The sequence below is a fragment of the Artemia franciscana genome, chromosome 16, assembly GCF_032884065.1.
Source record: "Artemia franciscana chromosome 16, ASM3288406v1, whole genome shotgun sequence".
NCBI classification, from domain to species: Eukaryota; Metazoa; Arthropoda; class Branchiopoda; order Anostraca; family Artemiidae; genus Artemia; species Artemia franciscana.
In genome coordinates, this window is record NC_088878.1 from 15,985,871 (window position 1) to 16,011,515 (window position 25,645).

Consider the following 25,645-nt stretch of genomic DNA (forward strand, 5'->3'; position numbering starts at 1 on the left):
CTAATTCAATCATATGACATAATCACCAAGATGATTGAGGAAGGCCTTCCAGTTGACGTACTCTTGCTGGACCAAGCCAAAGCTTTCGAGAAGGTAGTACACTCGTACCTGGAAAGGAAACTAGAGTTCTATCAACTCCACCAAGATGTAAGGGAATGGATTATCCAGTTTCTCAAGGATAGAATACAGAGGGTGATGATGTATGATGAGGAGGGGAATCAAATCATGTCAAACCCAACTCCAGTGCTCAGCGGAGTTCCGCAAGGAACTAAACTGGGACCTACCCTCTTCAACATGTTCATCAATGACTCAGCCCAGTCAGTGCACAATGACCTTAAACTGTTTGCAGACGACTCGAAATTGTTTGGCCCAGTCGCAAACAACCAACAGTGCGCAGCTCTGCAGGCAGATCTGCACACCCTCAACAACTGGTCCTCTTCCTGGTCCCTCGAGTTTAATGCTGAAAAGTGCAAAGTCCTACATCTTGGCCCTAAGAACCCAGGAATGACATATACAATGACAGATCGTACTGGGAAGCTCATAACTTTGGAAACTGTCACCGAAGAAAGAGACCTTGGGGTCATTGTTGATGACAAAATGAAATTCCATAGTCACAGCAAATACCTAGCTGCAAAAGGCAACAGGTCCCTTGGTCTCATCAGACGTAGTATCACCAGTAGATCTCCCAGGACAATCAGGAAACTATATACAGGACTGGTCAGACCGCAACTTGAGTACGGAGTCTCTCTTGCCGTTCCCCACTATGTCGTGGACAAGAAGATCCTTGAGAGCGTTCAGCGGAGGGCTACAAAACTACCAACCAAATGTAAGAACCTCTCGTACCCTGAACGCCTCAAGAAACTCAAGCTCCCAACCCTGACGTACAGGAGGAAACGCGGAGATGCAATCCTGACCCACAAGCTGCTGGAGAATGGTGTCACACCAGGGCTTTTTAATAAGTCGCTCTCTAGCCACACCCGGGGCCACACCAAGAAGCTCCAGCAACAAAGAAGCTCACGGAGAGAACGTTCCAACTTCTTCTCAACTCGTGCTGTTCCACTGTGGAATTCCCTTAGTGAAGAAACAGTTCAGTCCAAAACTGTTGACAACTTCAAAAAAGCAATTGACCGAGACTGGGCAGCGATGGAGTGGAAACTACACTGGGAGGCCAGTGGATCTACTCAACGGAACTAGACAACGCACTTCCACCTCCATCACTCAACCGGCGAATCTACAGGATGTTCACCCAACCTTATTCGCCGGCCAGTGCGATTTAAGGTAATTTAAGGTAATTGTAGTTACACAATCCTATTGAGCCCTATATATGTGGTGTCAAAGATTAGGAGCCTATTATTCAAGTTTAGAAGAAATAAGTTTTAATCAAAAATACTTGTCTGAGGCTAGGAACTCTTTGAGTACTATGGGTCTTACTCTATGCTACTGTCATTTACTTAAATTATTATCAATGTCTTGGATTTTCAAAATAGCTTTATGCACAAGTCTTGAATTATGAAAAAAGAAATCACCAATGCAACAGCACAACACATAAATAAACATACACCATAGAAAAAAAAGACAGAAGGAGAAAAGGAAGACTGTTTTCCTACTTCAGTAATTAATATAGATAAACTAGAGTGAGGCCTTAGCCCTACTCATCCATCCAATTACATAGGTCAAACAGGAAAGCCATACACAATCAACCATAAACAATAATCCATGGACAGGCAGTTGTGTTTTAAGTGTAAGTTGTCATCTACCAAATATTAAAAACAGTAAAAAAGACAAATGATTCAGAGGCAACAACCCAACACAAGGGCTCATCAGGAGAGTACACACTTGCCTTTCGGGTCTTGGCACTTTAAATTCCCAACCCAGGCAAGTGAATAAAAATTCTGAGAATGCTTCAAGAATGTCCTTGAAAAATCTTTTAAAATATCTGCCCCTACCCTCTCCCTCTCTAAAGAGCATTGGCTTTTGATGAACTTACACAATTTTAAATAGTTCATTGTGTTTATTATTTCATAAATATTTTGAAAATTTAATAAATATTTCAAAATGTTTATTTGTGTTATATAATTAAAAATTTCAAAGGAAAAAAAAAATTAAAGCTCACCAAAGGCCCAAAGAAAGTGTTTTGAGCAGGGGTGTAGTTTGCCTATAAGGTGCTATGTGACAATTTTTTGGGTTTTCAATGTTATTTTGACCTGATTTGGAGAAATTGAATCCAACTTTGTCACATCTGTAGCGTTTCAGCAAAATCATGCCACTAGTTTTGAGCCTCATGACATACCTAGATCAAAATTTAGAGGGTAAGGTTAACAGAAAGTTGGAAAACAATTTGAAAAAATTAGTATGACTCAAAATCGAATTTAAATCATTAGAATTGTGTTTTCTAAACCAAGACAAGAATGAGAGAAACGCTGACTCAAACCAAAATGATAAAAATCATACCCTAGTTTTTCAGTGGTTATAGGCTAACAAATAATCTAGAACTGTCTTCTATATAATATTCAATTCCTTAGAAATACTGAAACACCAGAAATAGAAGGCTGAAATCACATTTCAAGGGTATAATTTAGACTCTGAATGCATTTCTGAGAATGACATTCTCACTTATCTGCTGTCAAAGATAACAAAAGCCCCTCATTTAGCATCTATCCTAAATTATACAAGAAAGGACGAATCTTAAAACAGTTATGCTAGACTAATCACATGTATTTAAGTCATAAGCCTACGTTTTCAATTTTTCAAAATACTCGCCTAAATTAGACATTCCTTGTCCAGAATGTAATTAATGATGATTAACCATCGAAAAACGTCACTAAGCCCCGCCTCTTATTGTCATTAATCACAATCACTCGACGTGGAATGCACCCAGACGTGACTTATCCTCAGTAATCTCTTTTTTCGGGATTAGCCCACTGTATATGCCGACGGACAGGTTATCCTTGCGTTCGAGGGGTTACCTCTGACGTCATTTGCATCTCATAAAACGCTGGGATTAGCCAGATAAATAATCGGACAAGTAAAGGAACACAGGGAGCGAATTATGCAGCGTTTCAATTTTACATTTTACAGATGTTATATACCTATAAAATGGAAGAAAATAATTTTCTAACTCGACACAGGAAGGCGGGGCTATCAATTGGGTGATTCATTTCGCATTTTGTGTGAGAATGAATGACAGTAGAAATGTGGCTTAAGCAGTAAAAAAAATACCTTTTAATAGATATTTTTCTCTCAGCAAGTTCTTTGTGCCTGACTAAATTACCAGTATAAATATGAATTCCACTTCAACTGATATCGAAATTAAGTTAGTATTTTTATATAAGTACTTGCTAATATTTCGAAATCTAGTCCTCGATAAATGCGTACAAAAGTGCAACTCGTGTGTGATTATTATATTTGAAAAATATATAAGTAGAGTGGTGTCTTCCCTGTTATAAAGGAAAAAGGAGTACAATTAACCTAAATCAAGTAAATAATTAAGTATATCTCATGAAATATGAATCGTAGTTCACGGGTGATATGTGCCTACATGACAACCAGCTGGTAATGAAACCTCTAGTCTAGGCTACCTTGCTAAACAAATGAGGCTAGGCCTAGCCTACAAAGGATCTAAGTCTACTCTACAGTTTCAGTCTCAAAATCCCTATTTATTTTGATATTGACAGTGTTAGAAATGATCCCTGACATTAATATGCATTAGACAGGCCTAAGTTGAACTATGAATTAGCCTACCCTAGAATACCAAGCTGCCTGAAACAAACACAGTTGTGCACAATCTATTAAAAAACTCACTCATACTCTTCTTGGAAGTTCTGGTATCTTTAAATCCTTCTTTGTATACTCTTCCCACCCCATTTAGGGGTGACCTGTTATTGTTTAACTAAGGTGAATGGTTATAAAGAACAATTTTTTGTCCTGTGAACCATCTGTGCTAGCCTTACCAACCTTTCTCTCCCTATAATCTTAGAAAGTTAAATATAATCACAATGATGATATAGCTTAGGCTATTTGATAGACTGTATGATTAGTCAGGTAGGCTAGGTACCACACAAACTTGGGTTAACTATTTTCAATTATTCTGGAAAACTATAAGTAAATTTTCCTCTGTTTCTGATGTAGGCCTACCCACATTCAAATAGCCTCCAATTCAGATCCATACTTGACCACCATCATTAGTCTATTGTAGCATCCAATAGGCTATCCTATTCTTGGTGGGTAGATTCATCTTTCTATTCTGCTAAATTCTTACCAACTATAAAAACAAACACATTAGGTCTTGGCTATTCTAAAGAGCTGACTTCTGAGGACCCACAGTGTCTGTCTCTATCCCCTGTTGGCACCACAGAGTGGTGGAGAGAAAACTGAACAGAGACTTTCATAATCAAGCAAGCTGCAGCCCATGATCACATCTTGGTAAATTTATGACAACTCATAATAACTGACTTAACAATAAAGTAACCATACCACTTGAAGCTTTTTTTTATGTTCTTTATGAATAAAATAATTGTTTCTACCATTAATTCAAATTTAAGTACTTTTTAACCTAACCTTATTATAAATAATCTTAGCACTGAGAAAATATTACATTATTTAAAAAAAAAAAACAATTGAAAAAGTTGGTGCTAAGAAAACATAGTAGGCTATTATTTTGTGGAAAACAAGCAATAACTCATACTTTCATTAAAAATTTGTGATTTTTAATAGCTCAAAAAGTGCTTACATTTGAATTTGCAGTAGGAGCAATTATTATATTTGTAAAGAACCTAAAAAAGGAATCAAGTGGCTTGTCTACTTCATGGGTAAGTCAGTTATATGAACTGTCATAATTTTTTGAAGATTTGTGATTTTTAAGAGCTCAAGAAGTGCTTAAATTTGAATTTACAGTAGAAGCAATTATTATTTTCTTAAAGAACATAAAAAAGGCATTCCAGTAGTATATTCACTTTATTGGTAAGCCAGTTATGTGAACTGTCATAATGATGTCAATATGAGCTTGCTGCCTAGCTTAGTTATAGAACACTACAAGGCCTTAGCATCCATTTTATATTGTATACATATCAAATTCTAAATATACACAGACTAGTGCCTTATATGCTAGTTCCCTACCACACACAGCTTCCTGATGATAAAAGTCTTCTTGATGAGCCCAAGAGCCTCATTTGCTTTTTCACCTTGAGCTTGTATATTTCTTTGGAACTCAAGCTTCCTGAAGGGTGGGACCTTAAGAAGTATATGATTAGCTTGATTATTCTAAGCCCATAAATAAGGGATTTTTGTAGGTTTGGAGGATTCTTCCTTAATAGGTCTTTTACCAACTAAAAAAAAGATATGTTTTAAGCTTTGCCATCACAAGGATGGATAATCCTTATATCACTCCAAGCTGCAATTTAAGGTAAAAACAGGTTCAGATATATGACTAAAGACTGATAATCTGGAAGTGATGTGCAAGGGTGCACATCCTAGAAAAATGCACTGTTCTTGTTAGTTACCTCTAGGTTAAGTTAGCAAAGAATCTTGATTCAATCCTGTGAAGCATTCTGCCAAAACTACAGTCCAAGAGAAGTAGACTTTAAACCAGAGATGACCATTCTACAGGCTGCATACAGCCCTCATTTAAATTATTTCAGCTGGAAACATTCATCACACTTCTAATAAACAAAATAGCTAAAAAATAAATATGTTAAGAAGTATTTTTTGCATCCAAAATATATTGAAAAATTAATTTATATTTTGAATAGATATAGTAAGTTTAAATTATAATTGGGAAAATATAATTTTATGTGCCACCCATTGAATTATGATTTATTTCCAAAATGGCATGCAGAATCATTTTAGTTATCCAACCTTGTTCTAAGTCAGCTTGACTTTTTTATTTTTTTAAGCCCAAGACATCTTCTTAAGACTTCTCTTCAATGTGTTTGAATTCTTTACAAGTAGCAAAGGGATAAAGGGTATGAACTTGCAAACACTTTTCTGGGCCTTAGTCTGGGCTGTAGATTCAATCCTCAGAGTTTGATTTACATTTACACAAATTTGTAGTTAGTGAAAAACACTTGTTCAAACATTTTCCCTAAGTTATGTTTTCTGGTGAACTGATATTTCAATTTTGGTTAAAGTGCACTATAGCCACTTCTTGAAGATTTTCATTTTTACTTATTGTTTTAGTTTGAGAGTTAAAGCTTAGCAATAAGTTTCTTCATTTAAGAAGTAACTAACTTGCTTCTGTATTTAACAGTTTTTGTTGCATGTTTTTAGTTTCAAATGCTGCTAAAAAACTTTGTTCCCATTTGAAGATCCTACTTTTAGTTATCTCATCCAATTAATATGAATGTAAATAGTATGGTTTTGTTTGTTAACTATCATATTTCTGAGACTTATCAAAAATCATTGACAAAAATTGACAGAAAAAGCAGGCCCTCTGTCATTGAAACTTCCATAGAGAGGAGTATTGCCTTCATTGGGATTCAAGAAATTGTTGTTAAATGTGGATCTCCTTCTTTCAACTCTAAATTTGTTTTCAACATCTAGGAATTTTACATCAATGAAACTCAGTTTGGGATACATAGACAAATCAAATCCAGAGGAAGCATTTTCCAGCTCTGAGTCTACCTGCACTCCTTTTTTAGGTTCTAACTATTGATGTTCTCATAAGTAATTGCTTAGTATTCACTTAGAGTGAAATCATACCTTGAGTAATCTTTGACCCAAATTAAGTCCTTGGGACATCTGTTCTTGGGGCTGTAATATTAAAGGGACAAATAATGCTATACAGAGGTTCTAACTATAGTTCTTACAATTCATACAAACATGTCACTACATACAGCAGTTATTTTTTACTAGTAAATAAAAGAAAGTTCTTTGTATATAAACAGATAAATATCTGCTAATTTTTAACAATTAAAGATAATTAACACTTAGTGTATTGTTAATATGAAAACTGGGACTTTAGCAGTTATTTCTTAGGGGAGTAATTTTACTAATATTAAATTACTAAAAGTTACTTAAATTACTTAAATTTACTAAAATTAAATATTTACTAATAATGATTTATAATTAATGTATTGTTAATGTGAAAACAGGAATTTAATAGTTATTTCCCAAGGGTTGTTATGGACATTTTTTTTATGTTTAGTTCTTATTTCATTTGGAAAAAAGAGGCAGAAATGTTTTGACTGCTTTTAGAAACCTGAGCAGACAATCTCAAGTAAAAAAAAAAACTTCAATATATGAATGCTGGTTATTTGCTTCTATTTTGAGATTGCTATTTAATGGCTGTGAAGACATAGTTTGTTTTTGTTAATTAGTGTAATTGTTGATGGGAACATAGAGGCTACAGTAGGTGTATGACTTTTCAATTTTGCTGATAGAACTTGTATAGTTAATAGCTTAAAATTTTGTAGAGGAGCCCCAGGTATGATTGATTATCCTCTAAATCAAAGATAAAACAGTTCTGAAGATCCTAGTCCAAGAAGCCATCATAAACATACTTTTCAGGCTATTTTACCCTAATCAATTCTGACCAATGGTGTTTGAATGGCTCTGTAGTGCGGTGCCTACAGATGATCTAGTCAGCTGGTTATATGGGATAACCACTTTCTAGGAAAGTAAGCTTGCAGTTTTTGGTTTGACAGCATATACTTTTCTTTAATGAACTCATGCATTATGATGACTGGAATATTGACTATGGCTAAAAATGTTTGATTTCTATTTATGTAGTCTACTTTTCATAATCATTTACTGTGTCTGTCAACCAAATTGGTTGTGCCTCAAGAAGTGTAATATCTTGTTCATAAGCAGGACCAGCTAGACACCTAATAAAGTAAAAAAGCCATCTAACAAAAGATTTTTGTAATTTGACAAATAATATAAGATGATACTCTGCTGTTGATGGCATGCTTCAGGAGTCCAAAACTAAGAGTTGGTACACATGACTATGTGTTAAGCATAACCAAGGAGCTTCAGCTTCTCATTGCCAATTACACCAAGGTTTATTTCTACTATTCAGTGCTGAAGCTGCTTGCTTGCTCTGGTTTTAAAGTTTTATATAGAGCTGTTAGACATTGAGTTATGTCATCCTAGGTGTAAAATGCAAGACTTACAGGGATTAAAGTGAAGAAACTAGTCATCTGTTAATCATTGGGTCCTGTTTGTATCATAGTCATTGATCTGTTTATCTGTAAAGCCAAAGGGTTGGGTGCCATTAGAATATATCAGCAGATCACTGCCTCCACAATCAACAATGTCATTTATATATGCTGAAAAGCAATGAGCAGTCTATAAGATAAACTGTTCTTGGCTTCTGCTTTATTGGAGTTGGCAAATTGACCTGCTACTCTGAGTTGTCAAAACCCTTGCTTACAACTAGTTAATCAGGAAGTTCGTGAGCCGTCTGCAACTGGTAGGCTAATGACAATAGAAAAGGTTTGGGATGTTACTCCATAATGTATGGTCTTATGTAAAGTTGCAACAAAATCTAGATGCAGTGGACTGAGTGGGTAACTTTGTCTGATAGATTCATAATGAACTTGGTCTGTTTTCTATACTTGTTTCTTGTTGGCTGGAGGACAAACAATATTGCCTGAAAATTCAATCCTTGACAGTACCCTCAATAATGTTGGCTACATCTAAGGTTAAACAGTTTGATCAGTAAATATCTGGTTGAATTAACCTGCCTGTTTTGAAGATAAGATTCATGGTGCCTATTTTCCAGTCAGCTGGTAAGCGGCTTGAGATAGTAATATCATGAAGATTCTTCTGAGGATCTCAGGCATACCACTTGTGTTTCTTTTAGTAGTATGGGCTGTAAGTTGTCAGATTCTACTTACTTGCTAACATCCAGCTTGTGTAGTCACTAGAAAACATTTATTGATTCATATTATAGTTCCAATATATTTTGACATCTTGAAGTTAAAATTGATTCAAAAATAGTTTTAGTAGCTTACCAGCTTTCCTGTATTTGGATCAAATTCATGTTAATATTTAAATTTTAATCTAGCCTAATGAACTATTGTAGATTAGAGTGATTAGTGCTGTGTATGATGGTAACATTGCTGCAACTAAGATAGGAAGTGAGGCTAGTAGGTGTGGAATCAGGAGTTAAGCAGGGCTGTGTCCGATCATTATATGAATTATTTTTATGAACTTAGTCCTATGAAATACAGTGAAGGCTGGGAGAAATCAAATAGAAAGGTAAAACTCTCCGAAAATTTGGTTACACAGACGATTTAAGTGTCCTAGATAAATATGTCAGCAAATTGAGTGAATTTTGGAAGTTATAAAGATTTAGGGTGCTAGAATAGGTTTGAAAATTAATGCTAAGATGGCTAAATTGATTAGACAAGGAATAAATGAGGATGAAGATGTAATAATAGGTATCATATGTGCAAGTTTCTGAAGAAAGAAACAGAAATGGGAGCATTTCTGATATTTTCTTTCACCAAGTTGGGGAAGTTTAAAATACTAATACAACAAAACCACTTTTTTAAACCATATTTATGCTTCCTAGCCATAGTAAATGCTTCTGTCTATCTGTTCTTATTCTATTGGCATCAATATTTTTTCATTATGCTAATAAACCAGCTATAATATATCTGTCAGACTGTCTGTTAAGAAAAGTTATGGTCTGTTGATTCTCTTATTGTGTGAAAAGTATATAAATTTGACCTTTTCAATTTCTCAAAGGTAAAGATTTCAATAGAACTTATATAATTGGATGATTCTAAAAATCTGGCGACCCAGAACAGAGTTTTGTCTGAAAAATACAAGTCCTATCAGTTGAAAAGTATGCAGAATGCATCCAACCTATAGAAGAAAGAAGTTGAAATAGGAACAGTATTCTTAGGACTAATTGTTAGTAGTACATGATATATTAAACCCTTATCTGCTTGGTTAAACTTCCAAGGACTAGAGGTTTTACTAGCCAAAATATTTGGGGCGGTGGGGGAGGGCTACAGATTTCACTGACTGGGTGGTCATCTTTACCAACCAATTTGAGACGGATCTTCTTTCATTGATTTTATTTCATATGTTTCCATTAGTCCATTTACCCTAGTAAAAAAAGGGACAAGTAAAATTGCTGTGCTTCATGCCATCATTTTATATACTGGCTGAAAACATTGGGGGGCGTCATGCCCCCCGTGCATGACGCCCCTGCCACAGACATTGAAAAAGAAATCTGGCTCTTGGATTAGTTGCATGGAAGCTTACACAACTGTGTGTATCTTAAAAAAATTACTAAATGTTGATGCTTCATTTTTTTAATTAACAAAGACTTCCAGATGCAGTTATGCTCTGTTTGGTTTAGTAGTGGGTACAAGATTAAAAACAATCATTGGTGAAAAACGAGAAAAAGAAATAATTTAAAGCTAATGACATCAAACAGTTAGAAGGTGTACCTTTCATTTGAAGGTATAGTTGTCTTTGGGAACCAAAAGATTTTAATGTTTGAATTTTTACAGACAAAAAGCGTTATCAAATTTAGCTATTTAGTTTTGGTTATTTTTTTCCATGGTTCAACATGGCAACATTGACAAAAGTCTGATACTAATCTAATAACCCCACAGTTCCAAAAGAACTAAAAGAGAAAATCGCGGCTTTAAGGTATGATTAAACCTTAATATTATTCGGGGGTGGGTAAAAAATGTTTTAATTTTCATGTCCTTGGTACTTTAAATTTTTCATGTTTACTTGATATAAAACTTGCTACGGGAACGAAAGAGTATTAGTTTTGAGCAAGACAGTGAGTTGGACCAAAATTTTGAAGGGCAGGATTCTAACCCAGCCCCCCCACCTTGGATAAAGGCCTTATTTGACTCTCCTCTCCCTAGTGGAATTGCACATTTATTCTATTTAGTATATTTTACAAGTAGTTTAAATACAGTAAGTCTCAATTTCTCTTGTGAGTCATCATAAACTCTCAAATTGCTCTTCTCTGTGAGTGATTGTATATAGTTGCAGAGTTTATTTGTAGAGGCCTTTAAAATATATATTTTTTTCTTCCACCATTTGATGGCTCTTTATAGTTTCAGACCGCATTAACAGAGTGTCACCTTTGCATAAAATTATACATATTTTTTTTTTCTTTTTTTTTTTCATTGCAAGCTTTTTATTTTCATATACGTTTTTTCGGTCTGAATTTGCATTTTGAGAATCAAACACGTATTGTATGGCAACTATTTTGGTTAATAAGTAATAAATGTATGTTATTTTTTAGACCATGAAGAACGGTTGAAATTCAATAAGTATAATCAACAAAAACTATGCACTTCAACATGAAAAATAAAGAGGTGAGTTGTTAATTTAAACCATTTTTAGGCTTCTGAAAGTCTGTATCTTTCCAAAAGTTAGTTCTACATAGTTATTATTAATTTATTACAAATATGAGCAAATGTTAAAACTCTTAGGACTTAACTACCAGTGGATATAAGCGCAAACATAACGCTGAGAGGAGTTAAAGCAAAAATCAATGCATTATTCATGCTTTTAAAAGGCAGCAGGGTTGACAAAATTTCAAAACGCCTATTGAAAGATGCATTATGTAGTGATTGCAAGACATTGCTGAAAAATAGTGAGAATGTAAGGAGGAACGCTGTGACTAAAATTGGTGCTTTTACTTTCCATTTCCTGTTTAAAAGAAATAACAAAAATGTTTTGATATTAAAAGTAAAATTTATCTTTTCCCGAAACTCGGCGTTTTAGTCACTCCATCTAGCTTTTAAGCAAATTATAAGGCCCCTTTGAGATTTTTGTGAATATGGCCATGATAGCATAAGTGAGATGAAAGGGAAGTGGAAGAAAAGAAGAATCAGTTGAGTACAAGAAAAGAATTTTTCTTATGTTCAGTGTATGGAAATGAACTGCAATAAAAATAGAGTATAGTAGAAATATAGATGGGATTGGAGCATTTTGAACAGGATTGTATCCCATTTGTGATATATTTTATGCATCATTTTTTTTTTCTTTGAGTACAAATTTTGATCTTTCAGTTTTGTATAGACTTTGGTATATTTGAGCCATTAATAAGCCACGAACTGCAAGAAGTTCTATTTTAAAATTTATTTTACCATCATAGATTTAAATTTGTTATCCATTTTGTGTATTGATAAGGGTACTCCCCCCAAATTGGGCTCAATACAAAAAACAACAACACTATTTTGGTATTGAACGCTAAATAATACTACCGGTAATGAATCATATTGTTGAATTTCTTTGCTGCTTGTTTTATGAAGGTCATTTTGGCTTTGAATGGTTCATTATTTTTTTATTTGTCGGGGGGGAGCGAAAGCATAAAGCAAATTTGGATTTATTTCTAGCTAAACTGGTGAAAGTAAAACAGTTCAAAATAGGGATGAAATCCTTTTATTGACAGTGAACAGATATAAAATTTAACTGTATATGTGTTCGAAATATCAAGTTAAATTTTATATCTGTTCACTGTCAATAAAAAGATTTCATCCCTATTTTGAACTGTTTTACTTTCGTCGTGGGAAGACAGTGTGGTCTTCGAAGTTATCTAAGCTAAACTGGTTTTGTGAAATATTGTGCTTATTCATTTCAGCCACTCATTTACGTGGTTATATGATTACCACCATAGGGAGGAGACAGCTGAGATGGATCTAAAAGACTCCAGCAAAAACTCAAAAATCTGTCCCAAAATACACCTTTTTCATGTTTGACTTTCCCCAGGAATGTCCCCGATCTTTCATTAAGGGCTGATCTTGTGTGCTCTCATGATTTTTCCTGTTTACACTTAATCCCCCAGAACAGTCAGTCCTATAATAATAGCCTAGATTTGTTTTTCCTATTAAATTCGTTTTATTACCTTTTAGATTTTAGTGTTTACTTCCTGGTTCGTAGAATGATTTGCCATAACCATAAAAAACATTCTTTGGTCAAACCATGACAAATAACCCAAATCATTTGACGTATTTATGTCTATGCACTTGATTCATTTTCTTGTTGAATTAAAAATGCGTGTCAAAAATAATAACTTTTTATAAATCAATTAAATTGGTTGGCTTGTCAAAATCAAAAGCTATTAAGTGCAAAATCAGGTTTTAAGCTACTGGCGTTTTAAATTAACGGATTATAAGGAGAATGATGATAAATACCTTCTTGGAATCGACAACACCAATCAGTGCATCAGGGTCAATTGATGAATATTTCATTACTCACAAATAAGATACAATCAAAAGTAGGTCTTTCTACATACATACGTATAGGCAGCATTCTAGGCAAGGTCAATATTTTTCATTTCTGTCTGGTTAATATGCGGTATTCATGTTAGAAATAGAATTTGATTTAGCCTTAAAAGTTATCTTTTGCGGAACTTATGTCATGGCTAAAGTGCTGCAACTGAAGCTCTTAATTGGAAAAATCAAGAGATTTTTAAATTGTCCTAAATTTAAATACAGTAATTTGTTATTGCTCTCAACGTAACTTTGCATGGGAATTCCAAATTCGCATTGGTGTAGATCAACACTATTGCTCACACAAGATTGTGAGGTAGTCTTCCGTGACTTTGAATACAATGAAATGTTTATGACAAATATTCTCTCCGTAAAAGTACTACTATCAATTAAATGGGAGCAATTATTTCCTTTCTGAATTAGTGATTGTTTTATAAGAAAAATACTAAATATGGTTTTTATTGGAACTTTGAAACACATTTGAATTTATTATTGTAACTGCTGTTTATATTCTAATAATTTTAAGTATATACAGTCTGTTTTTATGGCACTTGGTATCTACCAAGTGACATATAGCGATCGCAAATTCTGTCAGTCCTTTGGTCTGTCTGTATATCTGTCTGTCCCGGTTTTACTAGTTTAGGCACTTCCAGGTAAGCTAGGAAGATAAAATTTGGCAGGCGTATCAGAAACCAGACCAGATTAAGCTAGAAATCGCCGGGTCCTCGATCCGATCATCTGGGGGGGGCGGTTAAATCGGAAAAATTGGAGAAAATGAGGTGGTTTTAACTTACGAACGGGTGGTCGGATCTTAATGAAATTTGATGTTTAGAAGGATATCGTGTCTGAGAGCTCTTATTTTAAATCCCGACCGGATCTGGTGACATTGGGGGAAGTTTGGGGTGGGGATCCTAAAATCATGGAAAACACTTAGATTGGAGGGATCGGGATGAAACTTGGTGGGAAAAATAAGAGCAGAAGTCTTACATACGTGATTTACATAATTGGAACGGATCCGCTCTATTGGGGGGGGGGGCTAATTCTGAAAAATCTGGATCCGGGGGGAGTCGGGGGGAACCTAAAATCTTGGAAAACGTTTAGAGTGGAGGGATCGGGTTGAAACTTGGTAGTAAAAATAAGCACAAGTCCTAGATACGTGATTAACACAACCGGAACGGATCCGCTCTCTTAGGGGGAGTTGGGGGGGGGGGGTTAACTCTGAAAAATTGGAAAAAAAATTAGGTATTTTTAACTTACGAAGGAGTGATTGGATCTTAATGAAATTTGAGGTTTGGAAAGATATCGTGTCTCAGAGTTCTTATTTTAAATCCCGACCAGATCCGGTGACATTGAGGGGAGTTGGGGGGGGAACCTAAAATCTTGGAAAACGCTTAGATTGGGGGGTCGGGATGAAACTTGGTGGGAAAAATAAGCACAGGTCCTAGATACATGACTGACATAACCGGAACGGATCCACTCTCTTTGGGGGAGTTGGGGGGGGGGGTTAATTCCGAAAAATTAGAAAAAATGAGGTATTTTTAACTTACGAAGGAGTGATCGGATCTTAATGAAACATCATATTTAGAAGGACCTCATAACTCAGATCTCTTATTTTAAATTCCGACCGGATGTTGGGGGGTGCGGAAATCTAGGAAAACGCTTAAAACGGAGAGATCGGGATGAAATTTGATGAGAAGAATAAGCACTAGTCCAAGATACGTGACTGACATAACCAGACCGGATCCGCTCTCTTTGGTGGAGTTGGGGGGGGGGGGGAGAGTTATTCGGAAAAATTTAGAAACAATTAGGTTTTTGTAACTTACGAAGGGGTGATCAGATCTTAATGGAATTTGATATTTAGAAGGATCTTGTGCTTTAAAGCTCTCATTTTAAATCCCGACCAGATCCGGTGATATTGGGGGGAGTTGGAGGCGGAAACTGGAATTCTTGGAAAACGTGAAAACTGAGGTATCTTACGAATGGGTGATCGGATCTTAATGAAACTTGATATATAGAAGAATCTTACGTCTCAGATGCTCCATTTTCAATTCCAATCGGATCCGGGGACATAGGAGATTGGAGGTGGAAACAAATCTTGGAAACCGGAAATTTTGGAAAACGGTTAGAGTGGAGAAATCGGGATGAAACTTGATGGGAAGAATAAGCACAAGTTATAGATACGTGATTGACATAATTGGAACGGACCCGTTCTCTTTGGGAGAGCTGGGTGTGTGTGTTAATTTGGAAAAATTAGAAAAATTGAGGTATTTTTAACTTAAGAACGGGTGACTGGATCTTAATGAAATTTGATATTTAGAAGGACCTCATGTTTCAGAGCTCTTATTTCAAATCCCGACTAGATCTGTTGACACTGGCTGGAGTTGGAGGGGGAAACTGGAAGTCTTGGAAAACGCATAGAGTGGAGAGATCGGGATGAAACTTGGTGGGTAGAATAATCAAATGTCGTAGATGCTGCTTCTGGACGTGATAGGACGATGAAAATTGGCAGGCGTGTCAGGGAGCTGCACAAATTGACTTGATAAAGTCGTTTTCCCCGAATCTGGGGGGCTAAAGGGAGAGGAAAAATTAGAAAAATTGAGGTATTTTTAACTTACGACTGGGTGATCGGATCTTAATGAATTTTAATATTTAGAAGGACCTCGTGACTCAGAGCTCTTATTTTAAATCCCGACCGGCATTAAGCCTCTGATTTTCCTTTTAAATCAATCTATTGATTTTTAGAATTTTGCTAGAGCTCATACCATATGAACTCTTGGCTCTTGGCTCTTCCGACCTTGTCACAAGTGCCTTATGAGCTCTTAGCTCTTCTTTAATGAAAGAGGTACCATTTTATACCTAGATATATGTCGTTCGACGTGTTTTAACACGATTTACCAAATATTTTCTGGGTGGCTTCTCCATAAGCTTTTGCTTTAATTTCACCCTCCCTCCTTGTTTGAATACCTAATGTTGACTTTCATTCGCCCAGGCATCACACAGAGAAGTGCACGCACTTTCAGAGAAGTGCGTTTGAAAGTCCAAATATCCGGATTCTGTTGCTTCTTTTCCTTGAAATTTTATTACGACCCCTCCCAGTACAAACCCTAGAGAAATTGTCTCTGCTTCCAAGGTAGTACCTAGGATGTTTTGTTAGGAGGTGATATGTGCCAAAACCGGCTGTTTTTCCTCAAATAAAAGTGAAAAGTCTTAGTTTCGCCTTTTGCCTGTTTCTTTTGTATCCGTAGCCACAGGGAAGAAGGGGAGGCTGTCTGTTTGTTGTGTTATAGCCCTCTTTATTGACGAGATGTTAACAGTAGCTGTCGCAGCGTTATCATTTGTTCAGGTCATGAAGAGGGAACCCTGCATCCGCTAAGCTTTAGCATTTGCTTTCTTCCTGGAACATCTTATATTCTTCTGCATCTACATACACTATGGACAATACTTGAATAGATATAGTATAAAAAGCAAAATTCGCGTTTTTAGAACTCTAAAGGGATTTTCGTCGATAGTGTTCGATCCGGGTTTCCTATCTCTTCTAAAGATTGTGTGTTTTTACCAAAACTTAATTGAGTTTTCAGATATATGGAAAATGCACTGTGTTCTATTGCCTATGCGAGGTTGTGTTATGAAAGCTTTTTCCATTATTGCGCACCTTTTCACTTATACTGATACATTAAAAACCTCTACATGCACAACAATTTCTGTAGGAGCTGCAATTGCAATCTTTTACTTGTTTTGACATTGAAGCAGCAAAGGAAATGTTTGTAAATGAGGTCCACATATATCGGTTCTTTCCTGAATCTTTTTAGTCCTTTAATTTCTTTTCATAGAGACTCATACGAGGGTTTTGTTTCACAAATCTTATGCTTTTTTCTTATCCACTAAGTCCATTTTAATACGGATTGCTGAGTATATTGTATTAGTTCTTTCTTGTAATTATCTTCAATCTCCTGTATAGGATTAGAAATACAACATAAGACACAAAAAGCTGCTCAGTTTTTTTTTTTTTTTTGGTTCGTTTCGTTGACTAAAGGCCTATATTTTTTTGTCTCTAAGAGCTAAGACGACCCTTTAAATTTGAAAGGATATGTAATTATAACGCAATTTGAATGGTTGTGGTGTAGCAATGTGAGAACTCCTTAACGTCGAAACTTGGTGTTCGGCCCAGCTCCAACTCATTGGGTTGTGCTATTTGTACTGTGCAGTGGAGGCACGTCGGAGGGACTGGATGTACGGATTTATTAGTCCATACTGCAGACAATCTTATTTCGGTAAACAATATTTATTAGTTATTCTAACACATTTTACAGTGAATTACTATGTAGCCAAACTATAACGAAATAAATAAGAGTTCCAAATAGGGACAGGTCCTTTTATTAGACAGTGGAACAAAAAAATAAAACAAAGGCATATAAAACATATTTCGATGACACAGTCGGTCATCATCATCAGTAGAGTTACCAACGTATCAAAATTAAAATAAACTATATTTATACTCGACAAAATAATCACTTCTGGGTCAAAGCAAATTACCGGTCCATTGACTTAAAAAGTTCACTGACTGCTATTGAATTTTGTAATACTGCGATGAATAAAAGTGGTACAATTTTCTTCAAAATTGTAGGTCAAAGCAAGTTACCGGGCCATTGATTTAAGAAGTTCATTTATTGTTCTTGAATTCTTTTAATACTGCGTTGAATATTCTTCTAATTAAAAATTAAATAATGCTGTATTTATAGGTGCTAAATTTATCATTTTGTTTTTTTAATAGCAAATGAAATATTGCTTATTCTTAAGTTGGTCTGTCATCCCCATATATACGATGATATTTCGTTATAGAGAAGGCAGTTTGGTCGTGGAAAAATTGCCAAAGTCAAACTATAGTTTATCGGTAGTCGAAAATGTCAATATGAACTGAACATAAATGGTTAAAAGTAATATACAAGTCAAACTACACGTAAGGGGCCAAGGTCCTTGAAGTGTATAAGCAAACTACGACAATGGGGTCACAGTTGCGGAAAAACACATGCCGCTATAATTCAAGGGGGAACGCTTGTATATTCTCCTTCACGTTTGTCTTGAAATTAAACTTGTCTTGAAGTCAAAAAGCAAGTGTTGTCTACATGAAACAACTATCAAGATGAATGCACTAAAGACTGATTATAGGCTACGTATCTCTTTATCCACATAGCTTCTATTTTGATTGCTCGTGTGAAGGCTCTGATCGTCACATCAGCTTACTGATTGAAATACGGTCAGTCAGACGGTTACCCAAAATAATCTGTGCATGATTTATTTGAAATGCGTCAAACAAATCTTCCTCAGTCTTCCAAAAGACCCACGTTTCAGAGACGTGCTTGACCTTCACTGCAGGTTCCAATATTTTAATCTTGGTTCGCATACTTATCTTCCTTTCCTTCCAAATCTTTTTGAACTCTGAGATAATACCTTGGGTCTTGGATATTCTCTTTTTAACACAGTCACTGCATTCGCCATCTTTACCAATAGTACTGCCAGGCAAGTGAAGCTATCCACTTGATCGACTTTCTCATTACCCAACATCCAATTTTCACCTTTATATATTCCTAGTATTCACGAGTTAGTCTTCTTAACATTAATTGTTAGACCTATTCTTGCATCCTAAACTCTCAAAACCTCCAGGTGGTCGTTCCTTTTGCTATCATTTTCATCTAGGATACTCGAATCATCAGCATAATCCAATACTAGGAGAGTTGCACCTTCCCATTTGATTCCATGCTCTCCCATAGCCTTTACAGTGTTATTTAAGATAAAGTCCATATAAACGGAGATAGAACGCAACCCTGCTTAACTCCAATACTAAACCAGCTACCAACCTCATTTCCTACCTTAACCGCTCTGCTAAATAAAATGCTTGTTCATAATCGTTAAAACTGAGAGCCAAGGGGGTCTGATGACTCAGGCACTTCTCAATTATTGATCTAAGCGTGAAAATTTGGTCGACACATCATCTTCCTAAAACTATATTGTTCTTCTCTTACATCTTTATCCACTGCATCTCTAAGTCTCAAAAGTATCATCATACTAAGTAATTTGCTTCCTACAGAAGCCAAGCTAATGCTTCTGTAATCACCACATTCATTCTTATCACCTTTCCTATAAATGGTGTCCAATTAAAGTCTGCCTAAAATCACTGATTACTTCCCCTATGTGTATATACCATATTGGATAAAGCTGTGAGTTTATTTTTTGAATTAACCTCCAGTAACCATACAGTTGAAAAAATCTCTTAGATTATCGGTTTCTGAAATATTGATCGAAGCAGTCCTTCGGAAGTAGAGTTTATTCTCTGTGGTCGTCTATACATTTTTCGAGAAGGAAGAAAAAATATGAAGCACTGCTCCTAAGACATGAAATATCCTTGGTGCAGAAGGTGGCTGAAAAACGACACTTATCCTCCTTAGCAATTTTTTTTACTGCTTTCTCTAGCCCAGTTCAAATAAAAAAATTCATTACCCTTTAAAATTGGAGAAGATAAAGAAAAAATTCAATCAAGAAGCTGGCCATATAGGCCAAGATATAAGACAAAAATTCAAATTAATTATTTTTGGTTAGTGGTTTTTAGTTATTGGTGTCTACTTCCAATTATATATTATTGATACAGAAATCTTCTGATCCTGGTCAATTTATCTAGAAAAAACCCCCAATGCTGCGTTGTTTCAAATCGTATTTTCTGGTCAAAAGTTACATGTGTTTTGCATATGGAGATGTAGTTTTTTGTCAAATATTGTGTTTTTTTTTAATTGTAGGCCTTTAATACATTCAAAAGGCACTAGATGTAGCAATTTCTTTTCAAGTGAACCCGTGAACATCTCTCTATGATGTTCCAGAGCTCCACTGGCAGCAAAAAAAAAAAAAAAAAAAAAAAAAAAAAAAAAACAGAATATAGGGGCTGTAAGTTTCCTCTACGAAGCTCTAGTTTCATTTTGCGTTTTACTGACAAAAAAAACAAGTTTTTTTAAATGAAAGTAAGGAGCAATATTAAAACTTAAGACGAACAGAAATTACTCCGTATATGAAAGGGGCTTTTCCTCCTCAACGTCCCGCTCTTTACGCTAAAGTTTGACTCTTTCTCTTAACTCTATTTTTAAAACAGTAAGAAACTTTAGCGCAAAGAGCGGGGCGTTGAGGAGGAAAAGCCCCTTTCATATACGGAGTAATTTCTGTTCGTTTTAAGTTTTAATGTTGCTCCTTACTTTCATTTTAAAAAAAACTTGTTTTTTTTATTTAATTTCTGGACGTTTTTGAGTTAATGCATGTTTTGATCTTGGCTCTCCGCACATAAATAATTAAAATGAAATTTGCATATTAATTAATTGGAATTAATTGGAAGATTTTGAGAAAAAAGGAGCGAGGGAGGAGGCCTAGTTGACCTCCAATTTTTTGATTACTTAAAAAAGCAACTACAACTTTTAATTTTTTACAAACGTTTTCATTGGTAAAAAATATATGCAACTTACGAATTAATTTACGTAACGAACTTCTATTTCATATGTTTTTGTTGCGTGTATGAGGGGGTTCAACCCTCTTCGATACCTCGCTCTTTACCCTAAAGCTTAAATTTTGTCCCAATTCCTTAAGAATGAGCTCTGAATCACAAAGGCCGTAGAATAAATAGTTGAAATTACTAAAAATACTTTAGCGTAAAGAGTGAGGTATAACGAGGAGGTAAGCCCCTCATATGCATGATAATTTTTGTTCGTTTTAAGTTTTAATGCTGCTCCTTACTTTCAGTAGAAAAAACTTTTCATATTTATTTTTTCATTGTTTTTTCAAATAATGCTAGAAAATCCTGCGCCCTCTTCATTGAAAGTCTCTTCCCCCATGACAAGTTTCTCCATGGAAATATCCTCCCACGTAATCCCCCCCTCAAATCTCCTCCTTAAACAAAAAATTCCCCTGAAAACGTCTGTACACTTCCCAGTAACCATTACTATAGGTAAACACAGGTCAAAGTTTGTAATTTGCAGCCCCTCCCACGGGGACTGCGGGGGAGTAAGTCGTCCCTAAAGACATGGTTATTAGGTTTTCAGACTATGGTGAATAAAATGGATATCTCAGAATTTTGATCCGTTGACTTTTGGCGAAAAATGAGCGTGGGAGGGGGCCTAAGTGCCCTTCATTTTTTTGGTCACTAAAAAAGGGCACTAGAACTTTTATAATTTTCGTTAGAATGAGCCCTCTCGCGACATTCTAGGACCACTCAGTCGATACGCTCACCGCTGAAAAAAAAAACATAAAAAAAATAAACACGCATCCTTGATCTGTCTTCTGGCAAAAAATGTGAAATTCCACATTTTTGTAGATAGGAGCTTGAAACTTCTACAACAAGGTTCTCTGATACACTGAATCTGATGGTGGGATTTTCATTAAGATTATATGACTTTTAGGGGGTGTTTCCCCTATTTTCTAAAATGAGGCAAATTTTCTCAGGCTCGTAACTTTTCATGGGTATAACTGATCTTGACGAAACTTATATATTTAAAATCAGCATTAAAATGCGATTCTTCTGATGAAACTATTGGTATCAAAATTCCATTTTTTAGAGTTTCGGTTACTATTGAGCCAGGTCGCTCCTTACAGTTCGTTACCACGAACTGTTTGATGATGGAAAAATAATCCGTCGTGGAAAAGACAAGAACTGTAAAACACCTAATTAAAACAGGGCAATTTCATTGCTGCAACAATAACTGCAATCCAGTAAAAAGCCAACCACGGCCCATAGTAACCGAGAGTTTAAAAACCCATTACTGGAGAAACTGACTAGTGAGACGATCCCCCCATGAGTGCTGATTCAGAAATAATAACTTCTATTCAGATTCAATAGAATAACAATGTGTAATTACGGAAACGAATTTTTTGGAATAGCTTAATTTTACAGGTTTGTTATGGCATACGTTATTTTTCATATGTTAAGAAAAATAACATATTTTTGTACCATTATCAGGGCGGAGAAGGATTGGGAATATAAAATGTATACCATTTGAAAGTCACTATCATTGAAAACTCTTCAATGGAAGTTCACAATCGTCCATCAAGGTTGCAGCAGCCTAGTAAAGAGTGAAATACGGCCCGTGCTAACTGAAATTTGTGAAATAGGCTTTTAAAGAAACTGTCTAATAAAAAATTGACGCTAATTTGGAAACAGAAATTATTATAGGGATTCGACAGAAAACAATTATAAATTATGAAAATAGCCCAAAACTTCTTTAACATGGTTAAGGTCTCAAATCTTTTGTTGGCTTTTTTACAAATATCTTCAAGGATGTAGAAACATAAAGGGCTTTAGGATTTTTTGACGGTATAAAAATAGGGCAGTCTTATTTCTTATTAAAAAAAAAAAAAAAACTTTTACAAACTGAAAGTAAGGAGCAACATTGAAACTTAAAGCCAACAGAAAGTATTAAGTATAGGAAGTGCGTTGCCCCCTCCTCAACACCTCACTCTTTACGCTCCAGTTTTTTAATTCTATTAAAAAAACGTTTTATTGTTCTAATTAAACGGCCCCTGTGTTTCTGGAGTTCATTAGGACAAAATTCAAACTTTAGCGTAAAGAGCGAGGTGTTGGGGAGGGGGCAACCCCCTTCATATACGTAATAATTTCTGTCCGTTTTAAGTTTTAATGTTGCTCCATACTTTCAGTTGAAAAAACTTTTTTATATTTAATTTCTGATCTTTTTATAAACAATGCAAGGAAATCTGACCCCATATCCACGGAGAAATCCCCCTCCCTTCGGAAATATCCTCTAGACAATTTAATTCCGGTGAAAATTTACCCCGGACAATCACTCGTAACAGCTCCACGTGTAAAATTGAGACGGAAGAGAGAAAGCAAGACATATAAAAAGAATTTTTTATAAGAATTCTGGCAAATTCCCTCAGTATGTTATTTTCCCTGGCAAGTTCACTCCCTGGAAACTTCCCTACCCATAGAAAATTCCCCCGCAGAAATGCCCCTAGCAGAAAATTTGCCCCCTCCCCGCATTCGAAAATATATGCATACATTATGCATGAACAATGTGCAAATTTTATTATTTTAAGGCCTTTCCTCTGAGGCTGTAGCGGGGGGGGGGTCATTTATACCCAAAGGTATAGTTATTGGACCTTTCAACTATGATGAACAAAAGGGCTATGTCAAAGTTTTGATCGGACGATTTTGAGAAAAAGGGGCGGGGAGGGGACCTAGTTGCCCCCTAATATTTTTGGACATGTAAAAAGGGCCGTTCGAATGGGCACTCTTACGATATACTAGGAACACTCGGTCGATACGATAACCTCTATAAAAAAAAAAAAAAAAAAAAAAAAAAAAAAAAAAAAAAAAAAAAAAAAAAAAAAAAAAAAAAAAAAAAAACGCATCCGGGATATTTCTTCTGGTTAAAAAATACAAAATTCCACAGTTTTGCAGATAGGAGCTTGGAACTTTTAAATTTCATTTTTCTGATACGCGGAATCTTATGGTGTGATTTTCATGACTTTTAGGGGGTGTTTCCCCTTTTTTCCAAAATCTGGCAAATTTTTTCAGGCTCGTAACCTTTAAAGGGTAAGACTGAACTCAATGAAACTTATATATTTGAAATCAGCATAATAAGATGATTCTTCTGATACATCTGTTGGTATCGAAATTACGTTTTTAGAGTTCTGGTTACTATTGAGCCCGGTTGTTCCTTACTTATAGTTCGTTACCACGAACTGTCTGATGCATGGGTTTTTGGTTTTCAGTAAATTACTAATTTGGGATGATCCTACAAACCTTGGAAGTGTCAGTAGTTTGTATTTATTACGTGTATTAGGCTTAGACGCAAAGCAGTAGTGTTTCTCCGTCTTAAGTTTTTAACTTCGCTCTTTACTCCCACCTAGAAAGTCTTGTTTGAAAAAAAAAAAAAATAATTAACAAAGGTACATGCTCTCAGCAACAACGTTTTGATATTTCAGACACATAATTTGTTTCATGATGACGATCTTGGGGACAATTAGGCTTATTAAGTAAAGCAATGAAAAAAAAAAACGCCTCTAGATAATCAATGCATGAGCGAGTGTCATAAGTTGAGAAAGCTGAGATTTTATGGTTTAGTTTTAACTGGTGATTTTTGTCGGGCCAATGTACTTTGCTTAAACATATGTCGCCCAATGCCTCCGTTTTTCGTATTCGATTCAGTAGAGCAGAAGTTGGACATATGCTCTGCAGTTGAGAGTTTTCAAAAATGTTTTAAGTTTTGTGGTGAATGAAAGCCTGGTGGATATTGTTTAGATTTTTCGTTTTTTGTCCTGTGCTGGTGATAAATTCTGTGAAAGATTGACATATCAGCTGTACAGTGATTTGATATTTATTAGAGTTTATTCTGATCCCCCCCTCCCTTCATCGGAAGTCTTAAGTAGATAAAACACAAAACTGTTGTAATGACCGTTAGTTTCCTTTTCCAGGTTAGGATGAAACTGACAGCTTAATTTCCACAACAAATTTTCTCTCAAGTTTTTCCATTCAAACTTCATAGTAAAACACTTAAAAAATAGACATGAATTAGGTGTCATTTTTTGCCAGCCCTTAGTTCGCTATAGAGCAGGGGGGCAACTTCCCTTCCAGACATGAGCCCCTCCCCCCTCCAGAACCCAGTCCCCCAGTTGAAATTTAGTTTCTTCAAAAATCTTTTCAAAACTAAGATAAACCTGCATAATTCAAGCATCCACAAAAATGGGCCAGTTTCCTTCTGAATATCTTTGCCTCTATGGTACTATGTGTGTCATTTTTCAATTTTCACTTGATTTGGGAAAATTGGCTCCAACTTATGCCCTCCCCCCAGGATTTTTACAAAAATTACGCCATTAAATTAGGGTCCAAATAATTCTTATATTTGGAAAGAGCTTATAATAATCATCAAGCAGTATATTCACCATGTCCCTATTAAAGTAATAGGATCGTCTCCAAATTTACCATCGAATGATCCTGCATTTTTCGTCATTATAGTGTCACATTCAAAAGACTTCATGTACAAAGGTATTGCCATCAATTGACCTTATTTCCTTGTAGAAAAGCCATGATGCAAAGTAATAAGTCAAAGGCCTCCTTCAAATACTTAACTATCAATAGTTGCTAGAGATGCGTATTTCAGACTTATAGAAAGGTCTTAACTAGGTCCTCTTGGATATATGAATTTATTTAAATGTTCATTACAAAAATAAGTTTTCCAAGAACTTTTTTTTTTAATAAGAGCAGTAGAATGGATATGACCACCCTGAATTACTTAGACAGACTGCTTTTCAAAATGATCCCTTAAAATCAATAAAAAAAGCTATTTTTGAGGCCTTTCGTAAAAGCACTTAGATTAGAGACAGGTATTGACGATTTCCCCCACAATTTCCTCCATTCTTCACATGTTTTCTCCGTGTTTTTTTCACTCAGATTTATCCACATC

The 25,645-nt window shown here is 35.4% G+C and overlaps 1 protein-coding gene across 3 annotated transcripts in view; it reads left to right on the forward strand.

Moving 5' to 3' along the window:
* The first annotated feature begins 3,294 nt into the window (after positions 1–3,294).
* The window catches only part of LOC136037132 (serine/threonine-protein kinase 26-like), a 170,276-nt gene continuing 147,925 nt past the window's right edge, over positions 3,295–25,645 (forward strand). Inside the window, exons 1-2 of one of the 3 annotated variants that reach the window (XM_065719626.1) lie at positions 3,295–3,313; positions 11,222–11,294. In XM_065719626.1, coding sequence (XP_065575698.1) covers positions 11,268–11,294 — 27 coding nt within the window. In that variant the 5' untranslated portion in view covers positions 3,295–3,313; positions 11,222–11,267. The other 2 variants (XM_065719625.1, XM_065719624.1) reach the window with 2 other exon arrangements.